Source organism: Diabrotica virgifera, chromosome 9, assembly GCF_917563875.1.
Source record: "Diabrotica virgifera virgifera chromosome 9, PGI_DIABVI_V3a".
NCBI lineage: Eukaryota > Metazoa > Arthropoda > Insecta > Coleoptera > Chrysomelidae > Diabrotica > Diabrotica virgifera.
In genome coordinates, this window is record NC_065451.1 from 59,112,907 (window position 1) to 59,132,596 (window position 19,690).

General features: G+C 31.9%; 2 protein-coding genes across 4 annotated transcripts in view; one reads left to right on the forward strand and one right to left on the reverse strand.

The window, feature by feature from the left end:
• LOC126891904 (uncharacterized) overlaps nucleotides 1–17,410 on the reverse strand; it is a 105,632-nt gene extending 88,222 nt beyond the window's left edge. Inside the window, exon 1 of the mRNA XM_050661254.1 lies at nucleotides 17,213–17,410. Within this exon, the coding sequence (XP_050517211.1) occupies nucleotides 17,213–17,284 (72 nt within the window). The 5' untranslated portion in view covers nucleotides 17,285–17,410. The remainder of the gene's footprint in view (nucleotides 1–17,212) is intronic.
• Nucleotides 1–19,690, forward strand: part of LOC114339168 (dynein axonemal heavy chain 1-like) — a 1,269,803-nt gene that overhangs the window by 1,030,009 nt on the left and 220,104 nt on the right. The window lies entirely within an intron of this gene.

Here is a 19,690-nt window from a genome sequence, read left to right on the forward strand (position 1 = left end):
AAAAGTTTTTTGAGGTAGTGACGTCGAGTTTTATGATTATATTGATTTATAAATTCATGGTATAGCTTTAAAGTGAAAAAATCGAAAATACAAAAAAAGTGTGTTCGGTAAAGAGAAAAATGGTAATATAAACAAAAAAAATATTAAAATAAGCAAAAACTCGACATCACTACCTAGTAAAATATCTAAAAGAAGTGTGCAAAATTTCAGAAAGATCGATGCATTACTTTTTGAGTTATGATGTACACCGCCTCAAAAAAACATGTTTTTCAGAAAACGCGTTTAAAAAAATGTAGTTTTGTCAATATAATACCATTGATTATAAAGCACCCACGTAGTTATTAATATAACTAACTACCCATGTAGTTATTAATCAATGATAATACTAAGAAAATTTTTGTATATATCCATATCTCCGTCAATTTTGCTCGGATTAACTTGAAATTTTAATGGTATACTCTTGAAAATATTTACAATCAAATAAGCCAATAAAAAAAATCGAAAAAAATAATCAAAAATACTATACCCCCCTTAAAGGATTCTTTTTTCATCCCCAAAAAGGGGTGAAGCTCACCCCCATGGTAAAAGCAGACATCGGCACAATATCGCTTGTTTTGTTTGACATGTTAGCTACGTGTATGTCAAATTTCATGTCAATCCAGGTGGTTTTTTAAAATTTAGAGCAAAAACCGTGAGTGAACGTACTATAAACCGTTATTTTTGCAATAATTTATTAATAACAAAGTCAGAACGTGGTTTAAGTTATCACGAGTAGTGGCGATCGATTTAGCGTATAAAAATACTATGAAAAAGACTACAAACTTGCTCTAGATAGCACATTTCGAGCTCTTTAGCGAAAAAACAATTATTTTGTTATTAACAAAATAAGAACATATTTTGAGTAATCGCGACTAGTCGCATTCGATTCAGCGACCAAAAATACATCACAGAAGACCTTAACACTATCAATTTATTTACAGGGCTTCTAATAATTCCTGAAAACATCTAATTTTACCATAATTTGTTAATAACAATTAAACGCACCAGAGTTGGACTTCCAGACCACTTCCATTGGATTCAGCGATTCACCCTGCGCCCAGGAAGTATCATACACGAAATTAATGTTCACCAACGCTCTAATAAGTCTGAACGAATAACAGATAATGGCTGCGTCCACCAGAAATAATCGGTTTAAGTTTCAACTAAACAGCTGTGTTGCAGCGCTTTAAAACTACGTTTAGTCTGGTGAATGGAATTTTTCCGTTTGACACTTTCATAGTTGGTTTTTTTTGTGTTCCCACCTGTTCTATGAACCTAACCTAAAACGAGATTCGTTGTTTTTGTTAATTTATTATACCGTTCAAGGATAAATTGGACGTATCTTAAACAAATTTAATTCAAAATGGATAATATACTACCTTTACTGATGTTTGATAATGAAATGAACAAGAAATAATTTTTAGTGCTGCTGGCTGTGCTGGACTTGGCAGAGCAGAACCATTGGATAACCCACCATAAATAAATAATAATTATCATGTAAATATATGAATTATGTTGAAAATATTGTTCCTTAATACACAGATTTACAATTTCATGAGCATATACAATTATCTATCTCCTAAGTTTCAATTACTTTATAATTAAAACCATTTAGTCCAGAAAGCCACTGCGCATCCGCTGGGAAAAATATTCTAATTCGGATTTTTTGCACAATCTTACTCAAAAAGGACTCCTTTTATCAAATTCGCATGTTGCCAGGACCAAAAGGTGGTCAAAAATTTTTTAAACGTTTTTTTTTTGTTTTTTTCCTAAAATTATTTTTTTTTGCATGGAAAAAAGTTTTTTTATGTTTCTTGGATCATTCCAAACAGAAAAGGTCTTTAGTGACTTTTCTCTAAAAATGATACTTTTTGACATATAAGCGATTAAAAAATTGAAAAATTGCGAAATCGGCCATTTTTAACCCTCAAAAACTATGTGAAAAACTGAAAATTTCAATGTTGCCAAGGTAGGTGGATATTCTTTAAACATCGATTGATGAAATCCTGAAGAGTTTTTTGCAATACAATATTCAAAACTCCTTTGTTTTTTAATTGCTAATCAAGCGTGCGCGACACTATTTTCTACCGACAGTATGGTGCAAATGAAAGGAATAAATTCGTTATTTCATAAACCGGCGACTTTAAGGAAAAATCCAGAAACAGGTCGATTCTTATTTTTAAGTTATGATATTGTGGCATATATGGTATACTAGTGACGTCATCCATCTGGGCGTGATGACGTAATCGATGATTTTTTTAAATGAGAATAGGGGCCGTGTGCTAGCTCATTTGAAAGGTTCTTCAATTCTCTATTCAGTAATATAAACATTTACATAATTATTTATACAGGGTGTCCAAAAAATTTTTATTAAATTAAATTATTTGACAAAAAAGAAGTAGAAGGACACCCTGTAAAAATAATTCTGTAAATGTTTACATTACTGAATACAGAATTGAACAACCTTTCAAATGAGCTACCACACGACCCCTATTCTCATTTAAAGAAATCATCGATTACGTCATCACGCCCAGACGGATGACGTCACTAGTATACCATATATGCCACAATATCATAACTTAAAAATAAAAATCGACCTGTTTCGGGATTTTTCCTTAAAGTCGCCCGTTTACGAAATAACGAATTTATTCCTTTCATTTGCACCATACTGTCGGTGGAAAATAGTGTCGCGCACGCTTGATTAGCAATTAAAAAACAAAGAAGTTTTGAATATTGTATTGCAAAAAACTCTTCGGGATTTCATCAATCGATGTTTAAAGAATATCTATCTACCTTGGCAACATTAAAATTTTAAGTTTTTCACATAGTGTTTGAGGGTTAAAAATGGCCGATTTCGCAATTTTTCAATTTTTAATCGCTGATATGTCAAAAACTATCATTTTTAGAGAAAAGTCACTAAAGACCTTTTCTGTTTGGAATGATCCAAAAAACCTAAAAAAACCTTTTTTTCGTGCAAAAAATATAATTTTAGGAAAAAAACAAAAAAAAAACGTTTAAAAAATTTTTGACCACCTTTTGGTCCTGGCAACATGCAAATTTGTTAAAAGGAGTCCTTTTTGAGTAAGATTGTGCAAAAAATCCGAATTAGAATATTTTTCCTAGCGGATGCGCAGTGGCTTTCTGGACTAATTGTAAAATAAATATTTTCAAATAATCGCGCCATTACAATATATTTCTTAAACATGTTCAATATTGAAGCGATACAAATACTACGTTCAATAAAATGGCGACCGCTTCGTCAACACGTTGAAGTTTAGCCTAAATTGACATGACGTTCACCCGAAAAATCTTAAACAGTTTCAAAGCGCTGACGTAGCGCACTGGTTTGGTGAACGCACCCAATAATATAGCGTGTATAGCCCAGGAACCGAAGCTTTTCACCTCGCAATTTTTACAGAATGGATCGATTTGCTTGAAAATTTGAGAATGAGTAGTGGATAGTCCAAGGATCAAAATCTATATTATGCCGAAAGGCGCTTTCACCATGGGGGTGGTTGCCACCCCACCTCGGGGGTGGAAATTTTTTATTATATTTTGAGAGCAAAAGTCGATAAAAACATTCATTTTAAGAAAAAAATGTTGTATACATTTTTTGGATAAAATTAATAGTTTTCGATATATTCGCTATCGAAAGTGTTGTTAGTCTTATATCGAAAAAATCAATGTTTTCCGATATTATACTAATTTACGATTCACTCAATTTTTGCCGTAGAAAAAATTTTTTCAAACCAAGTTTTTGGGAATTAAATAATCTACAATTTCATATTTAATCATTTTTTCGTATATCTGGTGCTAATCTTTCTATTCTGAAGAAAATGGCATTTTTTACCAAACTAAGTCGGTCGAAGTTCTGGAATCTATTAATAATATTATACATAAATAAAGAAGAATAAATAAGACCAATGACTAAAAACACCGCCAACTTACATTATTATGCTTCCAATTGGATTTCTTTTTTTAAAAGATATTGATTTCTTAACCGTAACTTTTTTATTTTTTATTCTAGAAAGTTTGGTAAAAAGAATTTTTTAGGCTTTTACGAGCTCTATAAGGCTATTAATATTAAATCCTTTTAAAATCCTTAGTCGTAAAAAGAGTTGACTTTGAAAGGGTTGGTAAAGGTGGTTTTTTGCATGATATTACCAGTTTTAATAATTGTCTCACTCAATTTGTGCCGTAGAAAAAATTTTTTCAAACTACGTTTTTGGGAATTAAATAGGCTACAATTTTATATTTAAATATTTTTTCGTATCTCTGATGCTAATCTTTTTATTCTGAAGAAAAGGCATTTTTACCAAAATAGTTGTACCAAACATCGTTATTCGCTTTTAACTCCAATTTTCAAAAAATTATTATTCTAAGCCAGTTAAACATCTAGAACCTATTAATAATACATAAATAAAGAAGACCAAACAAGATCAATGACTAATTTTAATCAGGGTGGTGGGTAGGGGGAAGTTTTCGATCAACTTTCCGCTTGAAAAAATAGGGTCTAACATTCTTTTTATTATCAAGTATATTCAAATGGGAAATAAGCCACAATTTTACCTAAAAATGATTTTATTAACGTTTCGACGCCCAAGTCGGGTGTCGTTGTCAAAATACAAAATAATACTAAATAAATAAAAATGTTGCTTAGTAAAAAATTCTTCTAATAATTTATTTAATCTGACTCATTTATATCGGCAATTCAGACACGTATTATACATTTTAAAGTAGACGACTTTAAAATGATATTGCCAATATTGATGAGTTGCGTTCCTGGGACGACTTTACTAAAAGATAGTTCATTCGATTACATGAAATCAATCCCAACTCAAGAATATCCGCCACAAAAAATCATAGCATGTAATCTGTCTTTAAAAAGACAACCAAATGCAACGGTGGCACTGAAATTCTCGCGTTAGAGATTCCATAGTAAATCACGAGGGAAAACCAGGAAAAACCTCGTGATACTATCCCGACATCGTAAGTATTTGGGTTTACATTTAGTTTACTCTCAAAACTAATACCAAATTCTGACTTGATATTTTAAATTTTAAATAATACTAAAATACTAAATATGTACTAACTCGATATGTTACTGATTTACTAATTGTGGTATTTTCTTTCTATTGACTTCCTCCTTTAATATGGGTAACCACATCCTACTGCATTCTACCGAGGAATTTGCGACACAATTGGTTTCATTTAGCATAATTAGAGCCGCTTCTTTGATTTTTCTCTTTTTACTATCTGCTTCTTTTAGGACTATACTTGAATCTCTCCACTGAACTCTATGTTCATTATCCCATGCGTGTTGACATATTTGAGATCTATCAAATTCTCTATTTTTTATATAAGACTGATGTTCATTTACTCTAACGTCTATTGGTCTTGACGTTTCACCTATATAAAATTGTTCGCATTCACAAGGTATTTTATAAATACAATTCTTTGTTCTTTCTTGTTCACTGTTAGGTTTAGTTTTAGATAGAATAGATCTCAAAGTGTTTGTTGTTTTGAATGTTGTTGATATGTTGAATTTATTTCCTATTGTTTTAAGTTTCTCGGATAGTCCTTTTACATATGGTATTGATATTTTCCTCGTATTATTTCTTGTGAATGTTGTAGGATCCCATTCTAAGTTGTTCTGTTCCATTCGATCCAATCTTGACAATTCCTTATTTATAAACGATATGGGATAATCATTTTTTAATAAAACAGATGTTAACAATTGTTTTTCTTCTAAAAATGAATTTTCGTTAGAACAAGTAATTTTGGCTCTATCATATAAGGATTTAATGATTCCCTTTTTAACGTTGATGTTATGATTTGATTTGTAATTGAGATATCTGTTGGTGTGTGTTGGTTTTCTATACACTTGAGTCTCATATCCAGTATCCTTCTTTGAGACCAAAACATCGAGGAAAGGTAGGGTGTTATTGTATTCCTTTTCCATTGTAAACTTTATTGTCTCTTCTTGATCGTTTATAATATTCAGGAACGTATCCAACAATTCCGATCTATGAGGCCACATGGAAAACACATCATCTACATATCTCCACCATACTGTGGGTTTTAAATTTTGTTTAGAAATGATATTAGTTTCGAAATCCTCCATAAATATATTAGCCAATAATGGAGATAAAGAAGAACCCATTGCGAGACCAAAATTTTGTTTATAGAATTCATTATTTAGTTGAAAATAGGTATTATTAGTACATAATGTCAATAGCTCCATTATAGCTGATACATTTAGTCTTGTCCTAGTTGTTAATGTATTATCATTTTCTAATTTCGTATTGATTAAGTTTAAAGTTTTATCTAATGGTACATTTGTAAATAAACTGTTTATGTCAAAACTTACTAAAATATTATTTGGATTAAATTCAATATTTGATAATTTGTTTAAAAAATGTTGTGTATTTTTTATAAATGTGTCATTATTATTTGCAAATGGTTTTATAATATTTAATAAAAATTTTGATAGTTCACTACAAGGAGAATTGATGGTACTACAAATAGGTCTAAGTGGAATATTTGCTTTGTGAATTTTCGGTACTCCATAAAAATGTGGTGTCTTACTGTAATGAGGTGTCATTAATTTTCTTTGATAGTACATTAGGTCATTTTTAAATTTGAATAAAGTTCTATAGATTTTGTTTTCCAGTGTCTTCGTTGGATCCTTCGTTAATTTGGTATAAGGTCCATTTGTAATTAGATCTGTAATTTTGTCCTCATATTGTACTTTATCCATTATTACAGTTGCATTTCCTTTATCCGCTGGTAGGATTGTTATGGAGTCATCATTTTTTAAAATTTTTAAAGCTTTCATTTCCTCTTTGCTGATGTTCTGTTCAATTTTATTAGATTTTTCCAATTCAAGTTTGCATAGTACCCTATATTGTTCTTTTTCATGAGTTGGTAAACACTGGGATATTTTTTCTACTGCGCTAATTATGTCTAATTTTGGAATAGATGGATGAGTGACAGCATAGTTTAAACCTTTTGACAATACCAAATTTTCCGTTGCATTTAAATGTCTATTTGATAGATTGACAACTGTCGCTAATATGTCATTATTTCTATTTAAGTTATCAAAATTATGTATACTATTTTGTTCTAAAAGAATATTAAATTTATTTAAATGTATATTTCTTTGTTTCTGATATGAATTTTGATAAATTATGTGTAAACTAAAAATAATTCGATCAAAATCAGAATTTGATATCATTCCGTAAAGCAAATCTTCAATACTTACGATGTCTTGTTCAATAAAAAATAAATTTGATCTATGAAATTGTAACCTTTCCCGGATCATTGACACACTGGCTCTATGTAAAATATTTTGGAGTCTTCTGCTTGAGTATGCTGGCCGTAACCTCAAGCCTTTTGGTATTAAATTGTTGTCTCTACATCGTTTTAAAAATTTAATTGAATTTTGACAGTGTGCCAATTTCTCGTACAAAGTTTCCAATCTCCTAAAATTTTGACAAACGCTAGGCCCATACCGGTTTCTTAATGTTGTTCTGAAGCTATTTTCTTGTGGCATTTTTATAATCAAGTATATTCAAATGGGAAATAAGCCACAATTTTACCTAAAAATGATTTTATTAACGTTTCGACGCCCAAGTCGGGTGTCGTTGTCAAAATACAAAATAATACTAAATAAATAAAAATGTTGCTTAGTAAAAAATTCTTCTAATAATTTATTTAATCTGACTCATTTATATCGGCAATTCAGACACGTATTATACATTTTAAAGTAGACGACTTTAAAATGATATTGCCAATATTGATGAGTTGCGTTCCTGGGACGACTTTACTAAAAGATAGTTCATTCGATTACATGAAATCAATCCCAACTCAAGAATATCCGCCACAAAAAATCATAGCATGTAATCTGTCTTTAAAAAGACAACCAAATGCAACGGTGGCACTGAAATTCTCGCGTTAGAGATTCCATAGTAAATCACGAGGGAAAACCAGGAAAAACCTCGTGATACTATCCCGACATCGTAAGTATTTGGGTTTACATTTAGTTTACTCTCAAAACTAATACCAAATTCTGACTTGATATTTTAAATTTTAAATAATACTAAAATACTAAATATGTACTAACTCGATATGTTACTGATTTACTAATTGTGGTATTTTCTTTCTATTGACTTCCTCCTTTAATATGGGTAACCACATCCTACTGCATTCTACCGAGGAATTTGCGACACAATTGGTTTCATTTAGCATAATTAGAGCCGCTTCTTTGATTTTTCTCTTTTTACTATCTGCTTCTTTTAGGACTATACTGGAATCTCTCCACTGAACTCTATGTTCATTATTATTATATTCTTTTTATTATAAGTCACTTAATTTTTGAGCTAGAGACCTTTTTTATTATTTCTAGAGATAGATCTTTTTAAATACTTTAAATTAGTTTGAACAAGTTATCCTCGAAAAATGCATAGTTTTCCCGTCTTTTGACTTTGAAACTACAATATTTAGAATTTGACAAAGAAGAGCTTACATATAATAAAGTAAAACTCGATTACTATTGGTCTTAAAAAAATTTAAAAAACAGTTTTGTTTATTTTTTCAAAAGGTACATTTTTGTTAAGTAAAGTGGTTTTGATAAAACGAAAACTTTTGGAGTTATTAGCAGAAAACTGATTTAAAACATTTAGACAAGGCGAAAACGGCGGGTTCGTTGGGAAAAATATTCCCATGAGATTTTTTTGCATAATTACATTCGTAAGACATCCCAGAATAAGGTTCAAGAAGTCGCCCACGTGAAAAGTAGGCCAAATTTTTTTTAACAATTTTTTTAATCAAATTGCAAAAATCAATATTTTTGGCCCGGACAATTTTTTTGTAGATTTTTTGAACCATTCTGGATAAAAAAGTCTCGTATAATTGTTCTCTAAAGTTGATCGTTTTCGAGTTATAAGCAATTTAAAATTGAAAAAAACGAAAAATGGCGATTTTCAAGGCTAATAACTCGGTTAAAAGTTATTATTATGAAAGTCAGAAAGTGACTAAATCAAAGATTAATTCCCCCCCCCCCCCCCACAAGATCCTGAAGAAATTTTTGTCAGTATTTTATTACTAAGCTGTTATTTTTAAGTAATAATATTGAGCGCCATGCACGTGGTATCCGGTTGTAAATGCTGAGTGCGAGAGAGATGCCACTCCGGCAGTCCTATTGTGCATCTTACTTGCACTCACATTTACGGCCGGTTACCACGTGCATGGCGCTCAATATTATTACTTAAAAATAACAGCTTAGTAATAAAATAATGACAAAAATTTCTTCGGAATCTTGTAGGGGGGGCATTAAACTTTGATTTAGTCACTTTCTGACTTTCATAATAATAACTTTTAATCGAGTTATTAACCCTTGAAAATCGCCATTTTTCGTTTTTTCAATTTTAAATTGCTTATAACTCGAAGACGATCAGCTTAAGAGAAAAATTATAAGAAACTATTTTATCCAGAATGGTCCAAAAAAGCTACAAAAAAATTGTCCGGGCCAAAACAATTGATTTTTGCAATTTGATTTAAAAAAAAAATTGTTAAAAAAAATTTGGCCCACTTTTCACGTGGGCGACTTCTTGAACCTTATTCTGGGATGTCTCACGAATGTAATTATGCAACAAAATCTCATGGGAATATTTTTCCCAACAAACCCGCCGTTTTCGCCTTGTCGTATTGATTTTTTCGATATAAAATTAACTCATTCGATAGCGAATAAATCGAAAACTATTAATTTTATCAAAAAAATGTATAGAACGTTTTTTGCTTAGAATGAACGTTTTGCCAACTTTTTCGGTCAAAATAAAATAAAAAATTTCCACCCTCGACATGGAGTGGCAACCACCCCCATGGTAAAAGCGCCTTTTGTCCTCATATAGATTTCGATCCTTGGACTATCAACTGCTTATTCTCAAATTTTCAAGCAAATCGATCCATTTTGAAAAAGTTTTTGTCCTATTTTAAGCTTCATTACTTAGGCTAGTATTGGCAGATTTTATTTGGGCCCAGCCCAAAATCCTAATTTTGGGCTCAACGTCTTAATATTTTGGGCCCAGCAATCTACAGTTAAATATACAGGGTGTAACAAAAATACAGGTCATAAATTTAATCGCATATTCTGGGACCAAAAATAGTTCGATTAAACCTAACTTACCTTAGTAGTCGAAGTAATGAAGCTTAAAATAGGACACAACCCCGCAATTTTTACAGAATGGATCGATTTACTTGAAAATTTGAGAATAAGTAGTCGATAGTCCAAGGATCAAAATCTATATGATGTCGAAAGGCGCTTTTACCATGAGGGTGATTGCCACCCCATCTCGGGGTGGAAATATTTTTATTATATTTTGACTGCAAGAGTTGGTAAAAACATTCATTATAAGCAAAAAACGTTCTATACATTTTTTTGATAAAATTAATAGTTTTCGATTTATTCGCTATCGAAAGTGTTACTTTTATATCGAAAAAATCAATGTTTTTAATCAGTTTTCTGCTAATAACTCAAAAAGTTTTCGTTTTATCAAAACAACTTTACTTAACAAAAATGTACCTTTTGAAAAAATATACAAAACCTTTTTTTTTATTTTCTTTAAGACCCATAGTAATTGAGCTATACTTTATTATATATTGGCTCTTCTTCGTCAAATGCTAAATATTGTAGTTTCAAAATCAAAGGACGAGAAAACTATGCATTTTTCGAGGATAACTTGTTAAAACTAATTTAAAGTATTTAAAAATATGTATTTCCAGAAAGAAAAAAATCTCTAGCTAAAAAAGTTAAGTGACTTATAATGAAAAGAATGCAAGTCCCTATTTTTTTCAGCAAAAAAGTGATCGTAAACAACTCACTAATCACCATCCTAATTAAAATTTGTCATTGACCTGATTTGGTTTTCTTGATTTATGTATTGTTAATAAGTTCTAGAAGTTTGATTGGCTTAGAATGATTAGTTTTTAAAAAAATGGAGTTAAAAACGAATAACGAGTTTTAATAGTTTGGTAAAAAATGCCATTTCCTTCAGAATAGAAAGATTACCATCAGAGATACAAAAAATATTTAAATATGAAATTGTAGCTTATTTAATTCCCAAGAACTTGGTTTGCAAAAATGTGTTTTATGGCAAAAGTTGAGTGAGCTATTGACAATTAAAACTTGTAATATCATGCAAAACCCACCTTTACCAACCCTTTCAATGCCACCTCTTTTTGTGACTGAGAATTTTAAAAGGATTTAATATTAATAACCTTATAGATGTTGTAAAAACCTACAAAATACTTTTTTAACAAACTTTCTAAGATAAAAAATAAAAAATTTACGGTTAAAAAATCAATATATTTTTTTGAAAAAAGAGAAATCCAATTATTGGAAGCATAATAATGTAAGTTAGCGGTGTTTTTAGTCATTGGACTTATTTATTCTTCTTCATTTATGTATTGTTAATAGATTCCAAAAGTTTGACTGGCTTAGAATGATTGGTTTTTAAAAAACTGAAGTTTAAAGCGAATAACGAACGTTTGCAATTGGGTAAAAAATGCCATTTTCTTCAGAATGGAAAGATTAGCATCAGAGATACGAAAAACTGTTTAAATATGAAATTGTAGGTAATTTAATTTCCAAGAACTTGGCTTGATAAAATTTGTTCTACGGCAAAAATTGAGTGAATCGTAAATGAGTATACGATCGAAAAACATTGATTTTTTAGATATAAAATTAACACTTTCGATAGCGAATAAATAAAAAACTATTAATTTTATCAAAAAAATGTATAGAACATTTTTTGCTTAGAATGAAGGTTTTTATTAACTTTTGCCGTCAAAATATAATAAAAAATTTCCACCCTTGAGATGGGGTGGCAACCACCCCCGTGGTAAAAGCGCCTGTCGGCATCATATAGATTTTGATCCATGGACTATCCACTACTTATTCTCAAATTTTCAAGCAAATTGATCCATTTTGTAAAAATTGCGAGGTGAAAAGCTTCGGTTCCTGGCCTATTAACAGACATTTCCTCGATTTTACGTTTCAATGTAGTGTTGGATAGGGGTATTTTACATATTATCTGTTGACCTGCTTATCCGTCAAACAGAAGTGACGAAATTATTTCTGCCCCGGACAAAATAAGGTTCTCGTCTGCTGTGTGCGCAGTGCAAATTTTTGCTATTAGCAAACACAGCTGGTAAGAGGCCCTGGTAATTTTATTTATTATACACATTATTTATTACACATTCTCCATATTCGACTGAGTCAAAATCAGTTCTTTGAAAAAACATCAAATATTTATTTAAGGTTTCTTGATGTTTAGTTGAAATGTGGTTGAAATGAAGTTTTGAAGGCTTCATTAGCCAAGGTTTCGAAACAAAGGGATACATTGAGGTATAGGTTCTTCTTCCATACATATGAACGTGAATCCGTATTGAAGGTATTCAGGACAATATTTTCGTAACATTATCTTCGCTTTCTTAACTTTTGAAAATACTGGAGGCACTTTAGTATTATTGCAAGTAGATGGACGATTAGGCGCACCTTCTCCAGTAGATTACAGTTTTCTCTTAAGAGGAAACAGTAGCGATCAACAGGTAGCCAAAACGCGTTCCAAGATTGCGGCTGTAATTTTGAATATTTGTTGGAGATATTTGGCACACGTATTCATAATATAATAAAGAATGGCGGTACAGATCCCAATTCAAAAAATATATTAATATGTGGAAATTACTCTGTAATCAAATACAATATCAAAAAAACGAGCCTGTACCGCCATTAAGAAGAACAAAAAAATACACTTTCTTCAAATAAACTTTTTTATCCGATGCCTAGATTTTGTGTCATTTTGGAACTACTAATGAAATAAAAAATTTTAGTAGTTCCAAAATGACACAAAATCTATACATCGGATAAAAAAGTTTATTTGAAGAAAGTGTATTTTTCTGTTCTTCTTAATGGCGGTACAGGCTCGTTTTTTTGATATTGTATTTGATTACAGAGTAATTTCCACATATTAATATATTTTTCAAATTGGGCTCTGTACCGCCATTATTTATTATATTACGAATACGTGTGCCAAATATCTCGAAATAATATTCAAAATTACTGCCGCAATCTTGGAACGCGTTTTGGCTACCTGTTGATCGCTACTGTATCACCTTAACACAAGACCCACTTTTTTCAGCCAGTTTTCCATCGTTAAATAGTATAAAACTTCACTACTCTTTGTAAACAAAAACAACGCTAATAAAAAGTGTATCAAGCCACTGTCGTATGTTATTACTCGGGCAAATACTAGAGCTAGACTGAAAACAAGAACCGAGTTTTGGGTTCAGTATGTCCAGCAATAAAATAGCTGGTACATATAGTGTAGGAAACAGAGGTTGAACCTTGCAAAATGGACACAAGTCGGGTTTTATTTTTTTTCTGGTAGATCAAGGGGTGCTTATTATAAGACTAACTTTTTCTGAAAAAATTTCGCCCCGGAACCTCCCTTTTCACCCCTTTAAAGGGGGTAATTTGTGGTTTTTGCGGAACGTAGCCCTTCCTGTACCTTTTACAAAAAAAACTTTTTTATAGAAATATGAAGAGAACTATATTTTCTATGATTTATTATCCGACAGCATATGTCTATCATCCACCGTTTAGCGGGGGTGGCGCCCCAAAGTTGACAAGTTTTTAAAAACGATGTTTTTAAAAAAAATATATTTTTCCCTAACTGTAACGGAAATTAAGAAAAAGTCCTGCGACAATTTTTCACAAAGAAGTGACTGATTTTTTGGTATAGGTTTCACTTAAGGGTAATTGCCCTATTTTTAATTACAGGGTGTTACATTTTAAAAAACCCCTTTTTATACCATCTGAACCGTTTATGCTAGAGTAAAAAGACTTTCAGCGATTACCCATGTACTGGTGTTATTTATAAATTTATATAATACACCCCCATTTTTTCCCCGGAACCACCCAAAAAAAAAAAAAGAATTAATAAATAAAGTGATTCTCTTGGAATCCTTCACACACAATGTCCTTTATTAATATGCTTCATATATCGTTTTGTGCACGTTATTATTACCCATGCATGGACACCAAAAGCGATTTCCTAGTGCAACCCCTGTAGCCAAAAATAAATAAATAAAATGGGGGTTGAAATTTTTTTTTGTTTTTTGCTTTTTGATCCATATGGGCATATGCTTCATCAATTCTGCTTTTCAAAAATATATATGGTTATTGCAACATTCCTGCGGAAACCACCCCTATCCTTGAAAATATACTGCAGAAACTACCCCTATCCCTTGGCGAGCATGTTTTTACGATTTTCTCATTACCTATGCATTATTTTTAAACAAAACTTATACAAGGTTAAAGACCACTATTAACTCTAAAAATTAGGTCCTATTCATTTCTTTGTATAAGCAACCGTTACGGCACAGTGGCGCCGTAAACTTCGTGATATGCTTTGGCGGGCTCCAGTTTTTGTTTTTTATTTCGTCACTTGTTTGTTTTATTGATAAAGTACTTATGTAAAATAAAACAACACAGTGTAAGCTACAAATTATGACCTATACACATTTTATATTCTTTGCCCCCCAAAGCCACAGTGGTGGCCCAAAATCAATTTTTGCATATTTTCGCCACCTACACGCATTTTATTTCATGAATGCTAGTTTAATAGCACAATATTCACCCTTAAGTGGTCGCTAAGCAGTGGCGGATCCAGGGAGGGGTGAAGGGGGCGATCACCCCCCCTCTCACACCAAAAGTGATATTATATTTAAAGATTATATAAATATTCATTTATTTTTATAGAAATTTAGCCAATTGGCACGCCCCTGAACGATGCTGGATCCGCCACTGTCGCTAAAACATAAAAAGGACGCCATCATTATAAAAATAATAATATAAGTATTTCTATAAAAATAAATGAATATTTTTATAATCTTTAAATATAATATCACTTTTGGTTTGAGGGGGGGTGATCGCCCCATCACCCCTCCCTGGATTCGCCACTGCTTGGCGACCACTTAAGGGTGAATATTGTGCTATTAAGGTAGCATTAATGAAATAAAATGCGTGTATGTGGCGAAAATATGCAAAAATTGATTTTGGGCCACCACTGTGGCTTTGGGGGGCAAAGAATGTAAAATGTGTATAGGTCATATTTTGTAGCTTACATTGTGTTGTTTTATTTTACATAAGTACTTTATCAATAAAACAAACAAGTGACGAAATAAAAAACAAAAACTGGAGCCCGCCAAGCATATCACGAAGTTTACGGCGCCACTGTGCCGTAACGGTTGCTTATACGAAAAAAATGAATAGAACCTAATTTTTAGAGTAAATAGTGGTCTTTAACCTTGTATAAGTTTTGTTTAAAAATAATGCATAAGTAATGAGGAAATCGTAAAAACATGCTCGCCAAGGGATAGGGGTAGTTTCTGCAGTATATTTTCAAGGATAGGGGTGGTTTCCGCAGGAATGTTGCAATAACCATATATATTTTTGAAAAGCACTATTGATGAAGCATATGCCCGTATGGATCAAAAAGCAAAAAACAAAAAATAAGTTTCAACCCCCATTTTATTTATTTATTTTTGGCTACAGGGGTTGTACTAGGAAATCGCTTTTGGTGTCCATGGATGGGTAATAATAACGTGCACAAAATGATATATGAAGCATATTAATAAAGGGCATTGTGTGAAGTATTTCAAGAAAATCACTTTATTTATTAATTCTTCTTTTTTTTGGGTGGTTCCGAGGAAAAAATGGGGGTAAATTATACAAATTTGTAAATAGCACCAGTACGTGGGTAATCGCTGAAAGTCTTTTTACTCTAGCATAAACGGTTCAGATGGTATAAAAAGGTGTTTTTTAAAATGTAACACCCTGTAATTAAAAATAGGCCAATTACCCTTAAGTGAAACTTATACCAAAAAATCAGTCACTTAGTTGTGAATAATTGTCGCAGGATTTCTTCCTAATTTCCGTTACAGTTAGGGAAAAATATATATTTTTTAAAAACATCTTTTTTAAAAACTTGTCAACTTTGGGGCGCCACCCCCGCTAAACGGTGGATGATAGACATATGCTGTCGGGAAATAAATCATAGAAAATATAGTCCTCTTCATATGTCTATAAAAAAAATTATTTGTAAAAGGTACAGGAAAGGCTACGTTCCGCAAAAACCACAAATTACCCCCTTTAAAGGGGTGAAAAAGGGGGTTCCGGGGCGAAATTTTTTCAGAAAAAGTTAGTCTTATAATAAGCACCCCTTGATCTACCAGAAAAAAAATAAAACCGGACTTGTGTACATTTTGCAAGGTTCAACCTCTGTTTCCTACACTAATAATTTTCCTGAGAATGTGGGAGAAAACTGGTCTGTATACTACTCTAAGGATATACTCTATATAAGTCTGTATACTCTAAGATACTTTAAGGGCCACGCCGCGACCCACCTTAAATCCGCCCGCGACCCACTAGTGGGTCGCGACTCACCGGTTGGGAAACGCTGCTTTAGGGTACAGACATGCCGAAAATACATGGATGAGCGCGGTGTAGGTCGCGATCGCGGTCGAGGTTTACATCGATGACGGGCAGAACATACCGAAGATACTCCTTTCAGTATCTTGTTTTGGCATCGACATCGCTGTAAACCGCGATGCAAGGTCGCGAGGGTGAACAAGTGACACATTCTTGGTATGTGCGATCTCATAAGAAAATGAAGGTTTGTTTTGATATGGATGTAGCGACCGCGATCACGACCTACACCGCGCTCATCCATGTATCTTCGGCATGTTTTTACCCTTATAGTCTCTCTTGGGAAAGGTAAATCTAGTAGGATAGGTATATAAAGACCAATAGACTAAGACGGCAGGACGTATAATCTCAGTAACGGCAATCGTCTTAAAAACAATGTATTTTTGGAAAAACCAGATGGGAGAAGGTCTATAGGATGGTCTAGGTAGAAAAATACAGGCAGAGAGTCAGAGAGGATCTAGAGTAAATGGGAAATATTCGCACAGAACGGACAAACATGGAAGGCAATAGTAAACACGACAAAGGCCCACGAAGAGTTGTAACGCCAGTGCTGATGATAATGGGGAAGCAAGTTTTGGTTATGCCCTCTTAAAATTAAATACAACAAAAAGATATACTACTTACTTTATAGGGAAATGCAGCATAAGATAGCTGTGCCAAATAGAGGACAGCGAAAGCAATTAGTGCCTTTTGCATATTCAATTAATACTTTAAGAAATACCTGTACTGAATACTGGTTAATATTAGACTGGATTGTATAATTCTTATTTTAAATAGTAAATGTGTTTTTTTATGATTGATATTAAATTCTTATCATAAAAGTTTTTCAAAAAGGCATTTCCTATTTCCTTAAAAAATATATGAAAGAAAAAAATAGTAGTGCCCTAATTGATTTTATCAAATTAAATAATCGTTATGATAAGAATATCTGATTTTAACTAGAACGGCAAAAGAATGTCACCGGATAATACCTTTATAGGTCTGGATCCCGCGTATGAAAAAAAAGTTGATTAATAGCAAGCTGAAAATTTGTTAATAGCTAAAGGGTGTCTAGTCGGACAAACTTTGATGTATGGGAACACTGGAACAGGGAAAGTTTTAATTGTGGAACGGGTTAAAATTTTTTTTTGGAATGTCAGACCACGAAAACGTCCCATGGATTTTGTCGGACAGAACTTCCAATTGATTTGTTACCCTTTCATTAAACTATCATGCAAAAATCAGACTGCTATTTGTCATCTGTCATAATTCCTGTCATTTGACATGTTCTACGTGTTTCACTCATTAAAATGCCCAGTTGGTGATAAATAGCAGTCTTATTTTTGCAGGACAGTTTAATGAAAGGGTAACAAATTAATTGGAAGTTCTGTCCGACAAAATACATGGGACGTTTTCGTTGTCTGACGTTCCATATTTTTAACCTGTTCCACAATTAAAACTTTTCCTGTTCCAGTGTTCCCATACATCAAAGTTTGTCCGACTAGACACCTTTAAGCTGTTAAAAAATTTTCAGCTTGCTATTATACGCCAGTCAATGGGAGCAAGAATAGGATATTACCTCCGAATTCTATCCTACTTCATGGATTTTAATGAAATTTTGGGCCTAGCCTCTACTTATCTCCTAATTCAAAGTCTACCCTATGCCGATGTGTGCTTCTATCTTGGGGGTGGTTCCCACCCCTTCTTAGAGGTGGAAAATTTTTTGGTTAAAATTACCTCGGAATTCGCTAGAGAACCTAATTCTGAGCAAAAACTGTTCCATAATTTTTTTTTTAAACTCAATACTTTTTGAGATATTCGTAGTTGAAAATTGTCCATTTTCATTGAAACAAAATACCTTTTCGAACGGTTTTTTGCGAATACCTTAAAAACTATGCATCTAACTAAAAAAACTATATTAAATATTTTTGTAGGTTATAAAAAAAACAAAGAGACACTTATAATAATATAATAATAATAGAGTTTATTTGTAGCAATTAGTACATAATAATAAACCCAAGTTCTCACTGAAGTTGTTAGTCACATGGACTACAACTTGTGCGCGAGGGTTAAATTTTGATTATAAAACAACATTAATTTATCTTAAAGTTTACAAAAAGGTATTAAGAGGAAACAGTAGCAATCAGCAGGCAGCGAAAACGCGTTCCAAGATTGCGGCTGTAATTTTGAATATTTTTTCGAGATATTTGGCATACATATTCGTAATATAATAAACAATGGCGGTACAGAGCCCAATTTGAAAAATATATTAATATGTGGAAATTACTCTGTAATTAAATACAATATTAAAAAAACTAGCCTCTACCGCCATTAAGAAGAACAAAAAAATACACTTTCTTCAAATAAACTTTTTTATCCGATGCCTAGATTTTGTGTCATTTTTTAACTACTAATGAAATAAAAAATTTTAGTAGTTCCAAAATGAGACAAAATCTAGGCATCGGATAAAAAAGTTTATTTGAAGAAAGTGTATTATTTTGTTCTTCTTAATGGTGGTACAGGCTCGTTTTTTTAATATTGTATTTAATTACAAAGTAATTTCTACATATTAATATATTTTTCAAATTGGGCTCTGTACCGCCATTCTTTATTATATTGCGAATACGTGTGCCAAATATCTCGAAAAAATATTCAAAATTACAGCCGCAATCTTGGAACACGTTTTCGCTACCTGTTGATCGCTACTGTATCACCTTAAATAGTCTGTTTCGCTCATCTCTCTTCAAATTTGGGCTCTTCTTCTCACTAATTCAGTTAAAGTTAAATTTTGTTTATCGGACCTACGAATATCTCTAATAAAATTCAACAAAGGATTGCGAAATACTTCAGATGGGATTCTTCTGGAGGGACTTCATTTTATATGAGAATTATCATGACTTTTAAGGTGTTTTATTCATTTTTACAGTAATTTTCTCAATTTAAACATTTATAAGTAATTATATACATATTATTATATTCATTTAATAATAATGTAAGATAAAATTTTGTTTCATATACTGGTTTTGTAAATGTTTCCCTAATACATGTTCCATTAATATATTTAAATCAGTACCTATACAATTATTTCAACCACATTGGAAACACAAAAAAGAGAACACACCT